The following is a 21,246-nucleotide window of genomic DNA, read 5'->3' as shown; positions in this document are numbered from 1 at the left end:
GACTTTTATGGGGCTTACAGCAGGAAGGGAAGGGCTTGGGACAGGAAAAGGTGTTTTTAGGGTCCCTTGCCCCCTTGGAGTTGGTCAGGGGAGTTGGCTGAACTCCAGGATTGGCCAGGGGATCCTGCTGATTGACAGGTGTTAGTCAGGAGATCTGGCTGATTGACAGGCGTTTCCGCCAGCAGGCATCTGATTGATGTTCCTTTCTGCACGGGCTACTTTGTTCCAAGTCACCACCACGACCTAAGTCTAGACCTATTTCACAGAACTAAGTGGCTACACCTATCTGCCAGAATCAAGGATGCCTCTGTCCTAGGAGAGAGGCACCAAAGGGGCTCAGGAGGGCAAGGTAAAGACCTCCTCCCATTAGAAGAAAAAATCTGGTGGTGTCTTCTGCCTGGATGTTTTCCCAGAGAATCCCTTTCCTCTCCCTTCCCTTTTATCCTCTTAAATCCACATTTGAGTGACTGCTCCACCCTCAAGTCGTCACCAGGAGTCCGAAGCCTTCAAAGCCCATCCCAAGGTGTTCCCCGTGTTGGACTCCAGAATGAGTAGGGCACTTGGCACAACTTCACCTCGTGGGTTTGGCCACTTGCCAAGTGTCTGCAAAGATGCAGATTTTCCCCTGGCACCTTAGAGCAGACACAAGCTGCTATTGAGGGACCCAGGGCTTCAGACAGGGGCATTTCCCCAGCACCCACCTTACCCCTTAAAAGGATCTATTTAGGCTGGGGGGCGGGGGGGCATCAGACAGAAGCACGTAACCCCAGGGCCCACACTAATTCTGGAGGTCCTGAAGCGGGACAGATGGGGGTGGGACTTCTGAAGGTCCCACGCTAGTGTGGCCAGGAATTTTGGCCTTGACCTTGGCCCTGTCATCGAGGTGAGAAGTCACAAGGCTGGATTTCCAGAGCCCTTGTCTCCCGCCAGGTCTTGTCCAACCCTGAGCTTGCTGGGACTAGTTGAAATGGAAAGGGCTTCCCACGGATGCATAATTATGGTGAGGAGGCCGCACCGCACGCCAACGGGCGTTCAGTCAGCAATTAAGCATAACAGGATCCTAATGAAGCACTGAGGAGGAAGCCAGTTCCGTGAGGGTGCGGCTGCCAGGACCCGACTCGGGGCGGGAAGAGCGAGGAGATGAAAACGCACTGCTACGGCAACCACAGGAGACAGACAGCTGGTGCACTCGCTCAGTAGAAGCCAAGCGCGCGACCGCGTCTCCACCTCTTTACGCATGTGCGCCGTTTACCCCACACACCGTTCACTAAATAAACGTGGGTTTACACACAGCGCCTCTTGGCGGAGCGCTCGGGAATTTACGCATGCGCACCCCAGTGGTAGTGGTGCGCGGGTGTGTTGCACGTTGCCCGCCGCGAGCTCTAGGAGGCGTTCTCCCTGGGTTGAGACTAAATACGCACGCGCGGAGTTTCGCACGCGGGCAGGGCGGGTGCGCGCCGCGGGCATGCGCCATCCAGGGAGAGACGGCGGCTCGGCGGGGTCATCCGGGCGCAGGCGCAGTGCGGTGTTTGTCTGCCGGACTGACGGGCGGCCCGGCAGTGCGCGGCGGCGGCGGCGGCGGCGGGGAAGATGGCGGCGTCCTCCCTGGAGCAAAAGCTGTCCCGCCTGGAAGCAAAGCTGAAGCAGGAGAACCGCGAGGCCCGGAGGAGGATCGACCTCAACCTGGATATCAGCCCCCAGCGGCCCAGGCCCAGTAAGCACGGAGGCGTGGGGGAGGGGCAGGTGGGGCGGGGCGCGCGCCGCGGGAGGCCCCGCCCCCGGGACCAGGCCCCGCCCCCGCTTCCGGGGCGCTCGCTGTGCTCCTCCCCGCCCCCGCTGTCAGCCCGCAGGGAGAGGGTCACGGTGACCCGGGGGGCGTGGGGCCGGCGGGTTCCCGAGCGGCCGTTCCCAGGGCCTGGGGGTTCCTTCTTTGGGGGTCTGGGAGCTAGTTACCAGGCCGCAGGCCAGGCCTCCGTACCCATTGACCCGCCCCCATCGCCGCGGTCACCGGAGCATCTGTCACCTGCACTGAACTACACCCGTACCCACGCGACTGTTATCCCATCTGGGCCCCCGGCAAACGTGGTCATGTCCCAAAAGGATTCCCGTCAGTCCCTCTGTAGCAGTGACTGTCAAGAGTTCCACTGTCCAGCCTTGCGTTTAGCTGACAATCCTTTAACACTCATAGTCACACAGCTGGCCTGGGAACACCCGAGGTCATCCCACACACACACATATAATCCTTCTAACTCCATTCTCCCATTTGACACCATGACTATATCAGGTGGTCCTTTCTTCCCAGCCTGGGGTGACCTTGTCATTGGGCTCAGTGACCCCCTCCCACATAAAACAGGCCTCCCCATGCCCCTGTGACTAACTTCAGTGCCACTCTCTTGGTGAGATGTCTAGCCCTCTGGAAATACACACCATCTCCTAGGGTGGTGACTGTCTTCTGGATTCAAATGACTGTTTCCCTCAAAACACACACACACACACACACACACACACACACACACACATACACCAGGCCTGGACAACTGGGTAGGTCTAGCTCCCCAGTACACAAATGCCTCCTTTCTGATCTATGCCTTCCTCCCTGGCATCTTGTCCTGGATCAACAGCTGTCTTCCCAACCCTTCACACACACCTGGCCTGGGATAGTATAGCCTTCTCATTGTGTTTCACAAATACCCATCTCCCAAGTCTTTTCAGCTGGAAGGAATTGGATTTTTCTCCCTCCCCATGGACTCTGTGACTGGCCCCCTCCTCATGATGACCCTTTCTGTCTCTCTTTTGACCTAGCAAAAAAAAAAAAGTTGTCATATTCTCTTTGGTATGACCCTGGAAGTTATATAATTCCTTGTCAGGTTGACAGGAGGAGGAAGGCACCCCCTGATATCTCAGAATTCTGTCTACTACCTGGTCACTGTCGCTTGACCTTCAAGTCTTACCCTCCCTCAGTCCCTATTTAGAGTCCATCCATCTCTCTTTAGACATGGGTTGGTTCAGTTTCCTCCCTGGGGAATCTCTTGGGGGCCCAGAGAAATCCCAGAGGTGAACATACTGTCTTTGGATGTTATTGGGGACTGGAAGCCTGGCCAAGACCAGTAAGGTCCCTGCTAGGTCCTGCAGGACTGTTGTATCCAGCCCCAGCATAAATGAGACAGGATTGGTTATGGGTTCCAGGGTACCTTAAGAGTGGCTGTTCCCAGTGCAGAGCAAGGCCCAGTGAGGCCCATGGCGGGCAGGTCCCAAGGAGTCCCCCCCAGGTGTCTGTGTCTGTCAGCTCCATCCCATCCTCCCCACCTTCCCATCTCTGTCAGTTTCTACCCATCTCTGCAGTTTGGTGCCTCGCGTCTCCCCTCCTCCTCATTATGATTTGATTTCTTTTCTTTTGGACAAATCGGCCATTTCTGTTGTGATTTATCGTGGTGTTGTTTTTTTTCTTCCTTTCCCATCCAGTTATTGTGATCACTCTAAGCCCTGCTCCTGCCCCGTCCCAGCGAGCAGGTACCAGCCTTTTTATCATCGCCGCTTGGACATCTGCACCATTGACCTAACCGCTGCCCTGGCCGCAGAATGCCATCCCCCTAGCCCCATGCTTCATGTGTATGTTCTGTCTCCTCTTCTCACTCTTACTTTCTCTGAGTCCACCAGAGCAGTGTGGGCCCAGCCCCATCTTCCTCTGTCCTCTCATCCCTCCCTCCTTCCTCTTGAGCTCAGGTTTGGACTCCCTAGAGGAGGAAATGGGCTCCCCTAATGAGTGGAAGTCTGTTGCCCACTGAGGGGGTGAGTGTGTGTGTGCGCGTGCGCGTGTGCGTATAATGGAGAATGTGAGACCAGGTGAGTGCTTTATGCCTGTTTGGTCCATCTCAATAATTGGATGAATGAGTATTGCCCCTGTGTGCTGTGCCTGCTCTCAGTACCAGGGATACAGCAGTGAACAGAACAGACCCAGTCCCTGTCCTGTGGAACTGAGGATGCAGTGGAGAGCCATCAGTGGACAATGAGCACATTCCTGGTTAGGGAGAACATTCTAGCTGGGAGACAGGCTCTGCATGGGCTGGCTCAGGAAAAGCTGCTGGAGAAGATAGGATTTAAGCAAGGTGTCAGGGAAAGAGGCAGAAGGGGACAGCCCTGCAGATGTCCCTGCTCTGGTGCCAGCATGTTTGGGAGTAGACATAATGGGCAGTTGGGCTGTGCTGGTTCCTGGGTATGGTGTGGCCCTGTGTGTAGGAGAAGGCACCTGTGTTGGCAGAGGTGGGGTCTGCTTTGTAGGTGGGTGTGTGCGTGTGGCTGGTGGGACTGTTGTATGTTCTCAATGTTGTGTGTGTGTGTGTGTGCAGATGTGTCAGAGGAAAGGGGGTGCTGGCTCTGCCTGTCTGCATGTGGTGGGGAGGTCATGCCATGCTGTGTTGTGTGTGTGTTCGTGTGCACGTGTGTGCACTTGCATGTGAGTGTGCGTGCATATTGTGCTGATGGCTTGCACATCTAAGGCTCCTCTTGGTTTTCTGTCACTCATTCTCACCGTCCCTCTCCCTCTCACCCTCTTGCATTTACTCTGTCCACATCACCACGTGGCACCCCCTCTGTGATCTCTATTCTCGGGCCTTCGTGTGTCTTCCTTCCCCACTCCAGCCCACCTCAGATTCCTACCATGCTGCATTTTCTGGGGCTGGCAGCCCTGGAGGGCTGGTGGACTGTTCAGGGAAGGGGACTGCTTAGGGCACCTGGGGGCGTGGTCCTCACCCCAGAGAGCTGATGATACTGGACAAAGGGGGCCCAAATAGCTCTAGGGGCAAGACCTGTGTGGTTCCTAGAGTGACCGCTCATGGGGTTGAGAGCCGAATGTGAGGGAACACAGGTACCCTCAGGTGCCACCAAGGAATCAGGACTGTGACAGGACGGAGCAGAGGCACAGGGACATCAGAGTCTGTGCAGTCATGAGCAATGGGAGGTGAGGATAGTGAGTGCTGCCCCAGCAATGCCCGCACGGCCCTTTCTTGACTCCAGCCCGGCTCTGGCAGGACTTGCATCCTTTGGTGGACTTTGAGTCAGGGTCCTCTGCATGCCCTCTCACTGGCTAAGGTCAAGGTCCCGGGCCAGCCGGGTCAGGAAAGGGCCTCGTTGACAACTGGAGCATATTTGTCTTTCTCTGCCCATTGGTCACTGGGCCCAAATGGCAAGGCAGGGGATATGAAGAGGGGAGGGGACATCTGTGGCGGGTTTTGGGAGAGTGGCAGGTTCTGGGATTTCCTGGGAAGGTGACCCTTGGAGGGTTCTTATAGCCAGTTGCCAGAGGTAAGCAAGCTTGTTACCCTTCTGGGGCACCAGGTCCTCTGGAGTGTGAAGGGTCCAGGAGCCACACTGGCCTCCCAACCCCTGCTTCCCACCCCTTGACAGACCAGGCAGGGAGACCCTTATCCTCAGGGAACCTGCTCTGCTGTCCTGGGCCCCTCTCTGGCCTGTCTCTGCAGTGCCTCCTCTATACAGCTGGGCCCTAAGTCTTGGCTCCTGTCTGTCTATCTGTCTCCTGCCCTCCCACCTCGTAATGCCGCCTGCCCGTCCTGGGTGCCTGCTGCCTACCTACCTGCCTGCCTGCCTGCCTGCCTGTAGCATGCCCCAGCTGTCCGCATGCAGGCCACTGGACAGCACCAAATCCCCTCCCTGACCCTGTCCCCAACCCTGCCCAGCCTTACCAGCCTCTGGAGGAGCTGTGCCACCCAGATCTCCTTACCTGAGGGTACAGGCCTACAGGCCCAGCTTGGAGTTCTGCCCCTGGCCCCTTGGCCTCAGCTCTGTAGGCTTGACTGGGAGGCACCTGCTGGCCAGAGGGTGGCTCTCCCTAACCCTGGAGCAGAACATGGGGCAAGGCAGCAAGAAGCCAGGGGCCTGTGCCCACTGTCTCACCAGGGTGGTCTACCTCATTCTTGTTTGGCTGCCTAATGCAGTGCTGGTGGCAGGGCCAGGGCCCAGGCTGGTCCTGGGGAGTAGTCCATCCTCGCATGAGCCACTGTGGGCACTGTGACTCTGGGCCCGTTTCCTGGCAGAGGGGAGAAAGGGATGTGTCAGGGAGGTTGCCTGGCCACAGGTCCCTACCAGGTCCCCACCTCACTTCTTCGTTATCATAGACTTTGGAAAAAACCCCAGCCTCTGGGGACCACCCTCTCCCACTAGCCTACCCCATCCTTCTAGGACAGGGGGCAGGAGAAGGCACCCTAAGGATGGCCCCAGCCAGCAGGGCAGGTGGCTGTGTCAGCCTGGCTGAAGAGTACGAGGGAGGGGAAGATGAGGGTCCCTACCTATCCCCAGAATGTCAGGCCTGGAGCTGAGACCAGCTGGGTGCTGACCCCCTCCCTGCTTCTGGTTCTCAACCCCCCAGCCCTGCAGCTCCCGCTGGCCAACGATGGGGGCAGCCGCTCACCGTCCTCAGAGAGCTCCCCGCAGCACCCCACGCCCCCTGCCCGACCCCGCCACATGCTGGGGCTCCCGTCAACCTTGTTCACACCACGCAGCATGGAGAGGTGAGCTGTCAGAGCAGGCTGGCAGGAGGTCAGGGCCCATTCAGCAGGGCAGCATGGGGAGTGTTGCTGTGCCAGCCCCGGTGAGAGGGTGGTGAAGTCTGGGGAACACTGGTGTGCGGGCTTGGGTTGCTTCGGGTTGGTTAGGAACCCCTTCACCAACTCCTGCTCCCTGTCCCCAGCATCGAGATTGACCAGAAGCTGCAGGAGATCATGAAGCAGACGGGCTACCTGACCATTGGGGGCCAGGTACCTCCCTTGCTCAGCATCTGGGCGGAGGAGGGCAGGATACGGCTGGGCCAGGGGGTGGGGGTGGGAGGACAAGCCCTGGGACCCTCCAGCCTTGTTCCCTCTCCCACCTGCCAGCGCTATCAGGCAGAGATCAACGACCTAGAGAACCTGGGCGAGATGGGCAGTGGCACCTGCGGCCAGGTGTGGAAGATGCGTTTCCGGAAGACAGGCCACATTATTGCTGTCAAGGTGAGTGCAGTCCTTGCCTTTTGGATCTCTGTCTCATTCTCTGCGTCCCTGGTGCTAAGGTTCCCTCCTGGCCATCCCTTCTTGCAGCAAATGCGACGATCGGGAAACAAGGAAGAGAACAAGCGCATCCTTATGGACCTGGACGTGGTGCTCAAGAGCCACGACTGCCCCTACATTGTGCAGTGCTTCGGCACCTTCATCACCAATGTGAGCAGGTTCTTGACTGGCCCGGCCCATGGGGAAGCCTCAGGGTGCCCTTTGCCCCCACAGGGTCCTCTTCCCTGGGGATCAGAGCATGACTGGGGTGGACAGGAAGGCACAGTCACCCCAAGCCACATGTGCCACCCCTCCCTCTGCAGACAGATGTCTTCATCGCCATGGAGCTTATGGGCACATGTGCCGAGAAGCTTAAGAAGCGGATGCAGGGCCCCATCCCTGAGCGGATCCTGGGCAAGATGACAGTGGCGGTGAGCTGCAGGCCAGGGCTCATGTGACTGGGTTGACGGCCCCAGGCCATGTCCCCCCTTCACAGGAGTCTTCTGCTGTCCATGCTGCAGATCGTAAAGGCACTGTTCTACCTGAAGGAGAAGCATGGCGTGATCCACCGCGATGTTAAGCCTTCAAACATCCTGCTGGATGAGCGGGGCCAGATTAAGCTCTGTGACTTCGGCATCAGCGGCCGCCTGGTGGACTCCAAGGCCAAAACACGGAGTGCCGGCTGTGCTGCCTACATGGCGGTGAGTTGGGAGCCTGTGGAGCTGGGAAGGTGGAATGGGGTCTGAGACACTGGCCCCTGTCCTGAAGGTGCATCCTTTTCTCCCTCCTGGTAGCCTGAGCGCATTGACCCCCCGGACCCCACCAAGCCTGACTATGACATCCGAGCAGATGTATGGAGCCTGGGCATCTCATTGGTGAGCTGGGACCCTGCCTCCACCCTCAGGCTGGGAGTAAGGAAGCAAAGGAGGGCAGGATCTCCTTCCCCGCCAGTCCAGCCCTGCCTGTCTCCCTGTCAGGTGGAGCTGGCAACTGGACAGTTCCCCTACAAGAATTGCAAGACGGACTTTGAGGTCCTCACCAAAGTCCTACAGGAAGAGCCCCCACTCCTGCCGGGTCACATGGGCTTCTCGGGGGACTTTCAGTCCTTCGTCAAAGACTGGTGAGCATCCCTACTTGCCCTGCTCTTCTGCTCTGGGAGGCCTCAGGAAGCCAGGTGTGGCCCATTGCTCAGGGCTGCTAGAGAAGGCTGGCGTAGGAAGAGGAGGGAGAGGCCACCCAGGGATGGTACTTTGGCAGCTTCAGGCCGGCTACAACCAGGGGCTGTGCCAGGAGTTGAAGCTGGTACAGAACCATGAGCTGGGTTTGGACCTGTTGATACCTGGCCCAATGGGTATTTGGTGGTCAGTGGGCTTTGCCACAGGATATTGTGAATGAATGGTGCTGCTTCGGGGCCAGCAGCCCTAAACACTGTACCTTAGCAAGGAGAGTAAAGTCTTCAGGAAATCATGTACCAGTCTCCTGGGAGCCCACCCAACTCTCTAGTAGGAACCTCCCATTCTAATTCTAGGTCCCAGGCCAGGCCTTACAATATGTCCTGGCTGGGAGACTTCAGGGATACACAGCTTGGCAGGTCCCAGCCACGAACAGATCTGGAAGACCCCTGGCTCACCAGAGAGGGCTTACGCGGGGAGGCAGCCCAGCCTGCCCCACCAGACTCTCACCTCCCTCCCCTTCCTCCTCTTCCTCCAGCCTTACTAAAGATCACAGGAAGAGACCAAAGTATAATAAGCTACTTGTAAGTACGGTGGCCCTGCCCTGCCCTGCCATTTGGGAACCCAGCCCCCCCCAAGCCGAGGCCTGGAGGAAAAACCCCTCATCCTAAGCCCCGCCCCTCGGGTCCACAGGAACACAACTTCATCAAGCGCTATGAGACGCTCGAGGTAGATGTGGCATCCTGGTTCAAGGATGTCATGGCGAAGACAGAGTCACCGCGGACTAGTGGAGTCCTGAGCCAACATCACCTGCCCTTCTTCAGGTAGCCACACGGTGGCTGCCAGCCCCACAGGGGCCAGGGGCATGGCTATAGGCCCCCCTTCCCCACTTGGCCACCCAGCTGCCCGCCAGGGGAAACCTGGGTTCTGGACGGCCACTGAGGGCTGAGGACAGAAAGTAGGGGACACCCATCACCCCTGACTCCCTGCCCACCAGCCGTGGACAGATGGGCCTACTGGTCCCCAGCCCTCCCCACCCTGGGGTCAGCCGGCTATGTGCGTCCGGTGACAGACACTGTGAATGGAAGACAGCAGGCCGCCAGCAGACTCGCTATTTATTCAGTCGAAACCTCTGGGCTGGGCAGTCCCCAGGGGCCAGGAGAGAGCTCCCACATCTGCACCCCACACTTCCAGCACCTGCCCTCCCTCTCCCTGACATGTGCTTGCTCTCCATGTCCCTCTGCCCTGTTCCTCTCTACCCCTCTGTCCCTGTCTGGCTTTCCCCAGTTCCTTCTAGTCCCCTGCTTCTCTCCTGGCTCAAGCCTGGGCTCGGACACCCCACCCCTCTGTGGGAGCTCTGGGTCTACCTAGGCCTCCTTGAGTCCTCACCCCAGGATGGCGGAGTGGTCATTGTGACTGCAGCCGGACCAGGACTGGTTTCTCTCTCTCTTTTCTCTTTCTCTCTCTCTCTCTTTGATCTCAGGGGGTCCTTTTTGGAGTTTATTGTATTTTATTGTACTTGGTGGGGTGTTGGGGGGAGGGGGATGAGGAGAGTGTGTCCTCATGGGGTGTGTCGGTACCTTCAGAAACTTTTACCAAAGTCATGTTTAGCTGCTTGTGCTGGGGCCTCCAACTGCTCTCTGGCACTGGGGGGGCTGGGACTGGGGGCTGAGCCAAAGGGGCCTGGGCTACTGCTCCTGGTGGGTCCCAGGCCCAAAGAGGCCAAATACGGGCTCTGGGGGTTCCTCCACCCTTGAGGCTGGAGGCTGGCCGCAGCTTGGGGGTAACTTGAGAGCTTAGGCAGTGGAGGGAGCCCAAGGGGCCTCGGCCATGCAGGATGGCCTTCAGGGAAGGTGGTGAAGGGTGTAGTAGGGAGCAGCGGGCATCAGGGAGGTGGCTGGAAGGCAGGAGTGGGGCCAGGGAGCTGGGGGAGGGCAGGAGGAAGTCAGGATTGAGGGCAGAGGGAGCGGATGTGGAGGTTTGAGGACGTGACAGGGACAGGGATAGGCTTGGCTGGAGTGTCAGGGGAGAGCAGGCCAGGGTGTGGGAGTGTCGAGCCCCTGAGCAACCCTCAGCTTGCCCGCTGGAGCTGGCCAGCCCCCAGGCCACCTTGAGGCCTGGGATGGGGAAGGACTGGGCCAGCGTGCCCTGCCCCCAGCCCACTGCAGCAGCCAGAGCAGGATGGGTGTGTTTCCTTTTTGTTGATGATGCATGCAAATCAAGTGGACAAGAAAACAAACAAAAAAGAAAAAAAAATTAAATCACAAACATAAACCAACCAACACCAAAGGTGAGGAACCTGGCTGTGCGCAGCTGAAGCAGCATAGGCCTAGACAGCCGAGCCTCTGACCTGTCTGTTGACTCATTACACTATTATATTCACACATGCCGCATGTTTAAAACGAAATAGAAGTCACCTTCTCTCTGCCCCCCAGGGAAGGCACCTTCATCTCCTTTGTGAGGGGATGGGGGCGCGGGTCAACAGGCCTGGCCCCTGCCTTTTCGGGCAGCTGGGCAGCTGGAAGGGCCCTTGGCTGGTCCCACAGCCAGCACAGGCCTGAGGCTGGGCTGCCTGGGTTTGTTTTTATTTAACTTTATTTTCTGTTTTGTGTGTGTCCACCCATGCCCTCCCTTCAGTGTTGAGTGGGAGCTCCGGGGAGTCGCTCCTGCCTCCCTGCCTCCCAAGACTTCCCCTCCGTCACCAGCCGTCCCTCTGGACCAGAGGACAGTCGGGTGGGCAGGGTCCTGGGGTGGCCTGGCCCAGCCCACCGGCCCAAGAACCCCTTCTCAGGCCACCAGTATTGCCCTGTTCCTTTTTAAAATAAAATGCCCTCGTTTGTAAATCCTTAGACGCTTGAGAATAAAACCCTTCCCTTTTCTTCTGAGTCTGTCGTGTCATGGGGCTGGTAAGACCTGGGAAGGGGCCAGAGGAGGGGCGCCATTCAGGTGGATGAGACCCCTGCATTGGGGGAAACTGAGGCAAGCTTGGGAGGGGGTATTTGTAGTGACTCACTGAGTATCAAGTGGCCTTTGTGAGGTCCAGGTACCCCTTCTCCCCAGTGATCTGGAGCCAAGCAAGAGAGAAGCCCCTAATCCCTGTAGGCCTTGGACACCAGCTCTGGTATCAACCCTCAGTCCTCCACCCCCGCTCCCTGCTTTCCAGGGTGGCAGCCCATCCAAGGCCAGGGTTGCCTGCCCACCTGCTGACCTGAGAACAGCCCAAGTAGGGGCCACTGCTGCTGGCCCTGCAGTGCTCCCACCTCAACCAGTGCAGCATGCTGGGCACCAGACTCCTGCTGCTGGCTCTGCTCCCAGGGACCTCCCCCTTGCCTGGTGGGCCGATTGGTATGTAGAGGCTCCGGGCATCCTGGGTGGGTCACGCTCTCATTCCCCTGTTGTTACTTTTCAAGACCTCTGCTTCTGGCGATGGGGGGTCTGGCTCTATCCAGGCTGGCCATCTTCACAAGCCCCAGGAGCCACTATGAGGATCAGGGCTGGGGGAGTGGAACCTTCTTTACAAATGCTTTTTGGAAGTGGGTGTGCAGATTGTATTTGACAGGGACCCCACAGAACGTTGTGAAGGTACTGAGTGTGTGCAGGGTCGCAGGATAGGAGACCCCTTTCTGCTGTCCTGTGCTGCTGCTGCCTTCAGCCTGGGAGCAAAGAGCCAGAAGCAACAAACAAAACCCCAGACTCTGGCCGTCTGGCCGGACTGTGTGCCCTGAAAAGCCTCGGGAAGGGCACCCCTGTCACCACTTTCCCGTTGGCGACTGCACCGACCTTTTGGGGAACAATACGACCGACATCTCTAACGAGCTGCCTGGGTGAAGGGAGAGACCTCTGACTTCACCCAGTTGACCCTCCGCCACCAGGCGCTCCTTGTCCCTCCTCCACCCCGCTCTGCAGAGGGAGAGAAAGAGGTCTCCCCAGGGGCGCGCAGCCCTGCGCCCTGCCTGGACGGCTGGCTGTTAAGCTCCGGGGCTCACGGGGGCTGTCTTAGTAACTCCCCGCTGTCAGAGAACTTAGGGAAATCCGGAACCAGAGCCGCGCAGGTCCCTATTCGGAAGAAGGCAGTGGGTGGGGGGCAGGAGGTCGGGACACTTTCCTGGAGGGTTTAAGGGAATGCGTCTTCCTCCTCTGTGCTGCCCTTTTCCCGCTCCCGCCAGCGCCCGCGTTCCCCGGGGGACCTGGCCCCTGGCTGCGCAGGCCCCTTTTCAGCCTGGAGCTGTCTGACGCAGAGGACGCCTTCCCGCGCCGCGCGGGGCCGCTCGAGGTCCCGGCAGATAGCCGCGTGTTCGTGCAGGTGCGGACCTTGGTAGCACCCAGGGCAGGTGGGTACAGGCGGGAACCGGGCGACCCTGATGGCACCTCTGTCCCTCAGGCGGCCCTGGCCCGACCCTCCCCGCGCTGGGGCCTGTCCCTGCACCGCTGCTCAGTAACGCCGTCCTCACGCCCGGCCTCCGGGCCTGCTCTGGTGCTGCTAAGCGGGGGCTGCCCTGCTGACGCCTCGGTAGCTTTCCCGCCACCGTCGCACCCCGATGCGACCCGCCCCGCACGCTTCAGCTTCCGGCTGCGCCCAGTGTTCAACGCCTCGGTGCAGTTCTTGCATTGCCAGCTGAGCCGCTGCCGCCTCCTCCAGGGAGTCCGCCGGGCGCGGGAGGCTCTGACCTCGCCGCCGAAGAAACTGCGGGTGCGGAGAGTAAAGCCGGAAATTTGGGCGCTGGGGACCCTCTGGGAGCACAAGCGTCTCAGGCAGCCAGAGAGAAGCACCTCGGGGTTTGGGCATCTGGGTATTAGGGTCTCTTGGGATCTGGGGCAAGAATCCCTTGAGGGCAGGGGTTTGGAACTGGGGTCTCTCTCTGGCTGGGTGCGCTAGATGCGGAGACCCCCCCCCCGCCCCAGGGACCCGATGAATTCCTCGTGGGGGAAATGAAATGGACACCGAATCCCCTCTGGATTCAGACTGGATGCAGAAGCCTGCAAAGGGACCAATCTGTGGCCCTTGAGGTCGGGCTCCACAGGTTAGGTGCTGAGAGCCGGATCTTAAGACTAGAGCGCCTGACATCTGCCATCTTCTCCGGTGGGGCCTGGAACCCTAAGGCTGGATTTCTAGAGGGTCTAAAGGTGGCCTCCTGGCTGCGGTGGGGAACTGGATGCTTAGGGGCTACGCCCCCCCACCCCCGCAGGAGCGGTTACTGGGGATTGAATCCAAGGGTGCCTTACAACTGAGCTACATCCCCCCCCCCCTAAAATCTTGAGATAAGGTCTCCTCGCGGAGTTGCTGAGGTTGGCCTCAAACTTGCAATCCTCCCCGCTGAGTCTCCGTAGTCGCTGGGATTATTCCGTACCGGGCGCTTAGGTGTCTTCAGAGAGACTTGAGGACCAGACCCGGGATCGCCGACCTGACGTCCCTGTTTCTCTCCCTCCCGCCAGTGTCTGCCCCAGGATGAGGCATGCGCGGGCGTTGGCAGCGGCAGCGGCAGCGGCAGCGGCGAGAGCCTGGGCGCCGACAGCCCCCACCTGCACACGCTGACGCAGCCTATCGTGGTCACAGTGCCGCGGCCGCCCCCCAGTAAGCACGCCGGTGCCCTGGGGCCGGGCAGGGCAGCACAGCAGCGCCCCGGGCCCCGGCTTAGCGTTGCACTCTCCCACAGGGCCGCACAAGAGCCTCCCGGGCAGGGCCGTGCTCCCCCAGTCGCCCGCGCCGGCCCCGGGGGCCCTGGAGCCCGCGCCTGTGGTGGCGCTGGTGTTGGCGGCCTTCGTGCTGGGCGCCGCCCTGGCCGCCGGGCTGGGCCTCGTCTGCGCACACTCAGGTACTCCCAGCCTATTCCCAACGTCCAGACCTGGGATCCCAGCCTGCGAGGCCTCAGGCTTCCTAGATCTGTCTCCGCTATGCCCCAAGCACCCCCCAGGGGGCGCTCTTACCCTGGCTCAGGAGCCTCTTCCTTCCAGCGCCTCCACTCCCAAGCCAGCCAACTAGAGCTTCGCCCAGTGGCCCTCAGCCCCGGAGGCCCCAGTGAGGCAGGTAAGTGTGTGTGGGGCGATCTGGAGGAAGAGCTGGAGAAGGAAGGTGATAATGACCTTTCATAGAGCTAACTCTAGCGGCAGGCATGGCTCTGAATGTTTTACACACATTAATCTTTCAAATAACCTTCAGGTGGCTATTATAATCCCCACTAGAGAGGAGGAAAATGAGGCCCCGAGGTCTAGTAACTTGCCAAAGGTCATAATGTTTGGTGGAGCCGGGACTGGAATTCATGGACTGGGATCACTGAGGTGGACTGTGGGGTCTGGATGGAAAGGTCCTCAAGCCTTGGACAGGTACTAGGCAAGGGATTTGGGATTCAGACCCAGTTTCCACTCTCCCCGCCACACAAACTGATATAAGGCCAACGCCTGCTAGGAAGGGGGTGCGTAGTTTCCCCACCTTCGCTCAGCCTGCTCCACTCCTCCCCAGCGATGGAGCCTTGCCTGCAAGGGGCACCCAACCATGGGTTCAGGAGTAGGCTCTCCAGGACCTGATCCGCAGTTCTGGACACCACACTTTGGGGCCTCGATCCCTGTGCTTCTCTCCTTCCTTCCTCCCACCCCCGCTCCCATCTGAGCTCAAAATAAACTTCTGGACTGATCCGCTTGAGTTCTGGTGGGGTCAGTGTGTGTACGGCGCGGGGGACAGGCTTGGGCTTGTACCTGAGACTAGAATTTGCGGGGGAGGGGATTGGGCGGAATCCTATGCCCATACACACGTGTGCTGGGGAGTCAAGGGCGATTCGTTCTAAACAAAAAGTAACACTCAACACTGCCATCTTAAGTTTAACATAAACTCCGCCTTCTCCCACCCCCACTCTGCAATCCTTCGCTCTCCCCCAAACCGGACCGTCTCTGCTGTCCACTTGCACCGCCCGGATCCTGCCTTAGCTCCATCCTAGACCTTCTGCCGCTGCTCGGTTCTCCTGGCTGAGCTGGTCTCCATCCTCCTCCGAGGATCCATCAAGTCTAGAATTCCTTAAATTCCTTCTCTGAGTTCCTCCCTCCCCTGCGCAAAACAAAAGTAGGAATATTAGCCCCGGCTTAGAGAGGAGAAAACTGAGGCTCGGCAGCCTAAGCCACTCGCTCAAGGTTCCCAGGGCTACCCAACTCCACAGTGCAGGCTTTTGACCACGACCAGACAACTGCCTACCCATCTTCGGGAAGCAAAGCACACAAAGTAGGAGTTTTATAAGTTAGTTCAGGAATGTAGAGAGGACACGCCCATCCAAAGCGTAGGCTCCAGTTCGTGAATGAGATAAAACGCGGAATGTGGGTCTCAGTCGCCCCCGCCTCAATTCTGGTGCCAGTCTTATCATTCCCAAAGGAGATTCCCTTTGGCTTGCCAAGGTGAAGCCACGCCCCCATCTGCGCCCTTCCCGACGCGGGGCTTTCTGGTCTCAGCGGCTTCCGTAGTCCCGCCCTCCGGGCAAGCGGTCCTCGAGCGCCGGCGTCTCTCAGTAGCATGAAGCCACCGCAGCGGCGGCGAGCGGCCCCGGCACGCTATCTGGGAGAGGTGACCGGCCCCGCGGCCTGGAGCCCCCGCGAGAAGCGGAAGCTCCTACGACTACTGCAGGCGCGGCGGGGCCAACCAGAGCCAGACTCGGCCGAGCTGGCCCAGGAGCTACGGGGCCGGAGCGAGGCTGAAGTGAGTCCAGTGCGGGTATGGGCGTGGAAGCTAGATCATGGGCGGGGCCAGGGAGTGGGCGGGGCCGCGGTAGGCTGCCGCGGTCAGTGACGCGTCAACCACGGCTGGAAGTGTGAGCGTGGAGGCGTGAGGCTGAGGGGTGGGGCTAGGCTGGAAACCCCGTGGGTGCCCTTGGTGGGCGGGGCGTGAAGCTGAGGGGAGGAGCCGTGCCTGGGTGGGGGAATGGGCGAGCTTGTCCCTCTGGCTGGGACCTGGCGTGAGACTGAGGGGCGGGGCGAGGAGAGACGGAGATGGGCATGAACTCCGAGTGAGAAGCGCTGGAGACTGGGGACCTGGCAAAAGTCGCAGTTAGACGGAGTGGGAATGAGGATGAAGCAACAGTCAGGAAATGGGGTGGAGTGGACATGAAGAGGTGAGTTTCAGCGTCCGGGCACCTCTGGGCTGCAGGAGGAACCAGAACAAGCCTGGCCCTTACATCTTTATTGCCGCGCTGTTCCCACTCTGGGGCCTTCTTCCGGAGCCCCCGCGGAGCCTCGCGGATCCGAGGCCGGGCCACGCGCAGGCTAGGGAGCTGTGGCTGCGTGTGAAGTAGGCAAGGCTGTGGTCTTGGTTTCTCCTCTGCATCCCTGAACTCATAACAGGCCCGTTTGGCTTGCTCTTTTCCCCTCAGATCCGGGCCTTCCTCCAGCAGCTGAAAGACCGAGTGGTCCGGGAGGCCATTCAGAGGGTGCATCCAGGTGGCCCAAAACGCAGAGAGGCGGAGCCCCCAGCCCCCATAGAGGTGAGGCAGGTGGGCAGGGCAAGGCTTCTCAGGGCTGGCCTCTGTGGGAGCGGGGACCCCCAAGAGGGTCAGGTCTTGGGAGAGCCTTGCTGTCTGACGCCTGCTGACCATGTGCCTTTGGACTTCACCCAGGTATGGATGGATTTAGTTGAGAAGATAACAGGCCCACTGGAGGAAGCCCTGACAGCAGCTTTCTCCCAGGTACAGCTGGACCCCCAGGCCAGCAGGGTTGTCCCAGGAGACAGGTTGTACATATAAGCCCAAGTAAGGTGGGACTGGGGACGTGGTTTCAGTGGCAGAGCACTTGTCTAGCATGCAAGAGGACCTGGGTCCTGGGCCCTTCCTTTTGTCAGTTCTGTGCCCCTGACCAGGCACTAGACACCTTGATCTTTCCTGGTGGTCCTGTCTTGGAGGCCATCTTCTATCCGTTGCATTCCTCAGAGTTGTGGGGAGGATTTGGGAAGCTGGGGAGGTGGAGTGCTCAGCCCAGGCCCCACAGGGCAGAGGGAAATGGGGGACTTTCCTGTTTCCTCCCTGCTGGCTTCACCTGCCAGGTGCTCACCATCGCAGCCACAGAACCTGTCAGTCTCCTGCATTCCAAGCCCCCCAAGCCCACACAAGCCCGTGGAAAGTCACTGATCCTGAACAGCACTGGAGGGCAGGGGGACACCACCCCAGGGGCCCCTGGTCCTGCCTCTGAGACGCCTGCCAAATCCCCTAATGGCCCTGCTGTTGAGGGAGACATCACCATGGACTTTGAGAAGATTTACAAGTACCTGTCCTGCTGCTCCCGGAGTGGTCATGTCCCAGAGCTCTCAGCAGCTGGTGAGAGGAGTTGGGGAGGGCAGGGGGTATGGGACAGGGGTCCTAGGTGGCAGGTCTTGACTTCCCTTACTCCTTCCCTTTCCATCTATCACCAGAGTCAGCTGTGGTCCTTGACCTGCTCTTGTCGCTTCCTGAGGAGCTGCCCCGCCTGCCCTGCACAGCTTTGATTGAGCATATGACTAAAACATATGCTCACCTGATGGCCCCACAGCCCAGTCCCTCTGGTAGAAGCCCTGGACCTGGGGCTGAGGATGGAAGTGCTTGCTCCCAGGGGCCAGAGGAGCCCAGCCAGACCAGCCCCCATGCCCCTGAGCAAGCCACGCCAGGGGAACCGAGATCAGCCTGGCAAGCAGCTGGGATCTGCCCCTTGAACCCATTCCTGGTGCCCCTGGAGCTCCTAGGCCAGGCAGCCACCCCTACAAGGTGAGGGGCATAGCAGGTCGTAGAAACATCTGAACTAATCTGGCCCTTAGTGTTTTGTAGCCATCACTGGGTTGTCATGAGGATTATTTTAGAAGGTCCCTGACATGGTGCTCAATGTGGCCTAGTCTTTAGATGCTTTACATGTCAGGGATCTCAGAAACAGAACTAGAGTTGTGCAGGGATTAATGGAGAATAGGGATGCAAGACTCTACAGACAAGCATCCTGAACCCCTGGACAGACAGATGGAACTGACCTGCCAAGCCCAGCTTCCTTGTTCTCAGATAGCAGAGCCATGGCTGGTCCCCCATACTGTGACCTCCTCATATGCCCTCTCTTGTCCAGGTTTTCATTATTTTCATCCCTGAGCCCTCTTCACTCTCCTCTATTCAGTGCCCACCACTGCCGGCTCCTCATTTCTTCCTGGGGTGTCCTATGGCTTCTAATAAAGTTCTCATCTACCTGTCCTGCTCTTTTCCCCATGACTAAACAATGGGGTTGGGGCTCTGAGCCTGGGGTCATGTGTACTTTGGGGGCCACACCAGGGAGGAGGGTGCAGTCACCAGCACCAGTTGCTGCCTGGCATGACCTTAGTTTGGCCATGAGGATCCCCTTGGCAACTGGGTGGAGGTGGGTCTTGGACAGGTGTGGTTGAGTAGGGCTTATGGGGAGACAGGTGTCAGCCAGGTTTTCAGAGCAGGGCAATGTCACATCATACACGCGGAAGGTAGAAGGCAGCAGAGAATACGACGCCAACCTGGGGGCCCAAGGCCATGGGCTGTGGGAGGCTTAAGTTGGGGGTGATGTGCCCCAAGCGGCAGGAGGCCAGAGGAAGGGGAGTGGGTCCCCAGAAGTGGCCTTACACCTTCAGAAAACCCTAGGAGGGGAGGAGAGAGGCAGAGGGCCTTAGGAGGGGAGTGAGGAGCAAAGCTGAGTGGAGGAGTGGGATCAAGTCCTGGTCAATCCCCAAGATCCCACATTCCTGGGGGTGTTGCTGGGCTTCCATGCACCAACTACACCTGCCCTGCAGGCATGGAGTAGGGCCGGTCTGGGGTAGCCAGGTGTCCTCCCACAGCGCTCCCTCTCCCACGCCTGACTAGCTGCCGGGGAGGGGGCAGGTTGTCTGCTGGCAAGCCTGTGCCTGCACACAGCTTTCCTTTTATAGAAACGTTCATTTCTCCCCACACACTGCACACAGCTCCCCTGGGGCACACAACACATCTCCCGGGCCAGCAGTGGAGCGCAGCCAGCCTACTCGGTGGCCATAGCCTACAGTGCCAGGCCCACTGGTTCCAAGGCACACTTGATGATGGGGGAAGGAAGGACAAGGCCCAGAAGGTTTGGGGCTGCAGGTGTGGTTCCTGGGGATAATCCCCAAGGTTGGCTGAGGGTACCCCATCCCTGTTATCCACAGTTCCCAGCATCTCCCCAGATCGAGGGAAAGAGGTGTGTATTTATCTTAGCTGTGCCTGGCGCTGGGGGACAAGACAGTAAATGTCTCCCCCTGAAGCTAGAGAATTGGGTTAAGATTATGCAAAAGCCAGACCTGGGTTCCACTTCCAGCCCAGCTGAACATGAGGCAAGAAGCTAACGGCAAGCCCTTCTTAAGTGCCTGGACCTCAGTCCCCTGACCTGTAGAATGGGGATGCTAACAAAGCCCAGCTCATTCTCACCGTACCGAAGAGCAAATAGGCTAGGAAAAGGAGGCCCTGAATAAACAGCTGCTTACCACACAGTCAGCGCTCCATAGTATTTATTATCATCATCATCATCATCATCGTTCTGGCAGGGAGAAGTGAAAAGGCATGAGAGGTAGGGTAGGGTGGCAGCGGGGCCAGCGGGAGGAAGCAGGGGGGCCGATGGGGACGGACGGTGGCACGAGGAAGGGCGCGCTGACCTGTACTGGGGCCCAGGCTTGGGGCGGGGATGAGCCTGCCCCGCACTCCTCCTCCACCGAAGGCTCCACACATCCTGGACACAACAGCCACAATGGGTCGTCAAGGGTCCCTCTCCGGGGCAGGCCGCGCAGGATATTATTAGAAGCAACCATCCAACCCGTGGGCCCGAGAGAGCGCCATTAGGGCCGGAGCTCAAGGAGGGGCTCAGCACTTAATCACGGTGAAATTGAGGGTGGTCAGAAGACAGAGGTGTGGAGGACAAGGAGTGTCCCCACTTTCAGGAAAGAACACGACACTCATGCCCACAGGCAGGACAATAGCAGAGCCACTTACACGCTGGGAAAGACGGGGATCGGTGCGGGAATCCTTTTCCCACCTGGGATTCAGAGTGCAGCGGAGATGGGGCAGGGCAAATAAAGGCACGAGGCGCGACTCCGGCCAGGCCAAGGGGGAAAGATGGGCGGGGTTAAGGGAGGGCGGAGCTTCTCTTAACGCCCGGGCCCCGGGCTGGGGATTCCGGGCCAGGATCCGCAGTGCACTCCTGGCCAGGAGGTGCCCCTGCCCGGATGACCCTCGGAGGCACAGTTAAGGGCCGGCCCGGGACGCCGAGCCCCTCACACCAACGCGTAGTCAAACTGCCCACGCTCGAGCGCCTCCTTGTGGTCGGTCCAGGACGAGGCGGGCATGCGGCTGTAGGGGTCGAGCAAGATGCGCACGCAGCGCACCATCAGCAGCACCAGCACCACGAGCAGGCAGAGCACGAAGGCGAACACCGTGCGCTGCTCTGCGTCCAGGCCCGCACCCACTGGGGGTCCTGTCGATGGCGGCAGCGGCTCCGGTGACAAAGTCCACGTCGCGCTCATGGCTCACATAGCCGCACGCCCTGCGGAGGAGGGGGCCCGCCCAGGGCTCACGGATGAGGCTACGCCCTCCCGCGCCTCCGCGTTGCCCTCTCCCGCCGCCGCCGCCACCGCCGCCACCGCCCCCAGGTCGTGCCTCGCAAATCCCCCGCCCGCGTCGCCGTCCCCGGGCTACGCCCATGGCCGGACCGCGGCTTACCACCACCACCACGCGGGGACCCAACTCCGGCAGTGCGCGCAGGCGGGGGCGCTGAGAGCCGGGCCAGGAAGCCCCGACCGGCCCAGCCCGCGCACAACAGGTGCGAACGCGCGGCCAGTGCCCGAGCTACACCGCGGAGGCGAGTCCCCGCTTCCCCAGCCTCACTCCCTTTGTTCTCTGAGGCCGGGGACCCCTTCCCCCACCCACGCCGCCCTCTCCCCGCGCGCCCCTCACCCTGGCTTCAACCTGGACCCGGACGGGCCACCCGGCGGCCTCGCTCTCTCCAGGGACCTATACCAGCTCCGCTCTCGGTCTTTCCCCGGCGGCGGCAGCAGCAGCGACGGCGGCCCCGGCTCAGCCCACCCCACCCGCCCCTGG

General features: G+C 59.8%; 4 protein-coding genes across 8 annotated transcripts; 3 read left to right on the top strand and 1 right to left on the bottom strand.

Annotated features, from left to right (window-relative positions):
• The first annotated feature begins 1,511 nt into the window (after positions 1-1,511).
• Map2k7 (mitogen-activated protein kinase kinase 7) lies at positions 1,512-11,087 on the top strand. 3 transcript variants are annotated; one of them, XM_027954845.2, is made up of 12 exons: positions 1,513-1,714; positions 3,463-3,510; positions 6,383-6,524; positions 6,704-6,770; positions 6,888-7,001; positions 7,089-7,208; positions 7,361-7,468; positions 7,559-7,738; positions 7,832-7,912; positions 8,015-8,157; positions 8,748-8,793; positions 8,903-11,087. In XM_027954845.2, exons 1-12 carry the CDS (start codon positions 1,591-1,593, stop codon positions 9,035-9,037), a joined length of 1,308 nt encoding a protein of 435 aa, XP_027810646.1. In that variant the 5' UTR covers positions 1,513-1,590; the 3' UTR covers positions 9,038-11,087. The 3 variants fall into 3 exon arrangements, with proteins under 3 accessions (XP_071459341.1, XP_027810646.1, XP_027810648.1); XM_027954847.2 differs by lacking the exon at positions 3,463-3,510 and having other exon boundaries at positions 1,514-1,714; XM_071603240.1 differs by lacking the exon at positions 3,463-3,510 and having other exon boundaries at positions 1,512-1,714; positions 6,704-7,001.
• Positions 11,088-11,635: 548 nt separating this feature from the next.
• Tgfbr3l (transforming growth factor beta receptor 3 like) lies at positions 11,636-14,829 on the top strand. Its single transcript, XM_071604891.1, has 7 exons — positions 11,636-11,742; positions 12,227-12,512; positions 12,591-12,899; positions 13,643-13,781; positions 13,864-14,022; positions 14,162-14,234; positions 14,367-14,829. The coding sequence occupies exons 1-6, from the start codon at positions 11,636-11,638 to the stop codon at positions 14,227-14,229; spliced, it is 1,068 nt and encodes a 355-aa protein (XP_071460992.1). The 3' UTR covers positions 14,230-14,234; positions 14,367-14,829.
• Positions 14,830-15,644: 815 nt separating this feature from the next.
• Snapc2 (small nuclear RNA activating complex polypeptide 2) lies at positions 15,645-18,378 on the top strand. Of its 2 annotated transcripts, none has more exons than XM_027954956.3 (5): positions 15,645-15,884; positions 16,555-16,665; positions 16,798-16,866; positions 17,220-17,490; positions 17,586-18,378. In XM_027954956.3, the coding sequence occupies exons 1-5, from the start codon at positions 15,702-15,704 to the stop codon at positions 17,915-17,917; spliced, it is 966 nt and encodes a 321-aa protein (XP_027810757.1). In that variant the 5' UTR covers positions 15,645-15,701; the 3' UTR covers positions 17,918-18,378. The 2 variants fall into 2 exon arrangements, with proteins under 2 accessions (XP_027810757.1, XP_027810758.1); XM_027954957.2 differs by lacking the exon at positions 15,645-15,884 and adding an exon at positions 16,131-16,296.
• Positions 18,379-19,658: 1,280 nt separating this feature from the next.
• Positions 19,659-21,228, bottom strand: Ctxn1 (cortexin 1). Of its 2 annotated transcripts, none has more exons than XM_027954911.2 (2): positions 21,103-21,228; positions 19,659-20,692 (listed from the first exon to the last, which is right to left on the bottom strand). In XM_027954911.2, exon 2 carries the CDS (start codon positions 20,670-20,672, stop codon positions 20,424-20,426), a length of 249 nt encoding a protein of 82 aa, XP_027810712.1. In that variant the 5' UTR covers positions 20,673-20,692; positions 21,103-21,228; the 3' UTR covers positions 19,659-20,423. The 2 variants fall into 2 exon arrangements, with proteins under 2 accessions (XP_027810712.1, XP_027810713.1); XM_027954912.2 differs by having other exon boundaries at positions 21,115-21,228.
• Positions 21,229-21,246: the final 18 nt, after the last annotated feature.

Source organism: Marmota flaviventris, chromosome 1 (assembly GCF_047511675.1).
Source record: "Marmota flaviventris isolate mMarFla1 chromosome 1, mMarFla1.hap1, whole genome shotgun sequence".
In the NCBI taxonomy this organism is placed as follows: Eukaryota; Metazoa; Chordata; class Mammalia; order Rodentia; family Sciuridae; genus Marmota; species Marmota flaviventris.
This window is presented reverse-complemented; position numbering and strand designations above follow the sequence as displayed.

What these genes read in the sequence shown, in the direction of transcription:
- Map2k7 (XM_071603240.1), top strand. Translation starts at nt 1,591, where the DNA reads ATGGCGGCGTCCTCCCTGGAGCAAAAGCTGTCCCGCCTGGAAGCAAAG. An exon ending in TCGGCACCTTCATCACCAAT is followed by an intron (nt 7,209 to 7,360) that starts GTGAGCAGGTTC and finishes CTCCCTCTGCAG; the next exon opens with ACAGATGTCTTCATCGCCAT. An exon ending in GGAGCCTGGGCATCTCATTG is followed by an intron (nt 7,913 to 8,014) that starts GTGAGCTGGGAC and finishes TCTCCCTGTCAG; the next exon opens with GTGGAGCTGGCAACTGGACA.
- Tgfbr3l (XM_071604891.1), top strand. Translation starts at nt 11,636, where the DNA reads ATGGGGGGTCTGGCTCTATCCAGGCTGGCCATCTTCACAAGCCCCAGG. An exon ending in TTTACAAATGCTTTTTGGAA is followed by an intron (nt 11,743 to 12,226) that starts GTGGGTGTGCAG and finishes CCCCGCTGTCAG; the next exon opens with AGAACTTAGGGAAATCCGGA. An exon ending in CCTCGTCTGCGCACACTCAG is followed by an intron (nt 14,023 to 14,161) that starts GTACTCCCAGCC and finishes TCTTCCTTCCAG; the next exon opens with CGCCTCCACTCCCAAGCCAG.
- Snapc2 (XM_027954956.3), top strand. Translation starts at nt 15,702, where the DNA reads ATGAAGCCACCGCAGCGGCGGCGAGCGGCCCCGGCACGCTATCTGGGA. An exon ending in AGCCCCCAGCCCCCATAGAG is followed by an intron (nt 16,666 to 16,797) that starts GTGAGGCAGGTG and finishes GACTTCACCCAG; the next exon opens with GTATGGATGGATTTAGTTGA. An exon ending in TGACAGCAGCTTTCTCCCAG is followed by an intron (nt 16,867 to 17,219) that starts GTACAGCTGGAC and finishes TTCACCTGCCAG; the next exon opens with GTGCTCACCATCGCAGCCAC.
- Ctxn1 (XM_027954911.2), bottom strand. Translation starts at nt 20,672, where the DNA reads ATGAGCGCGACGTGGACTTTGTCACCGGAGCCGCTGCCGCCATCGACA.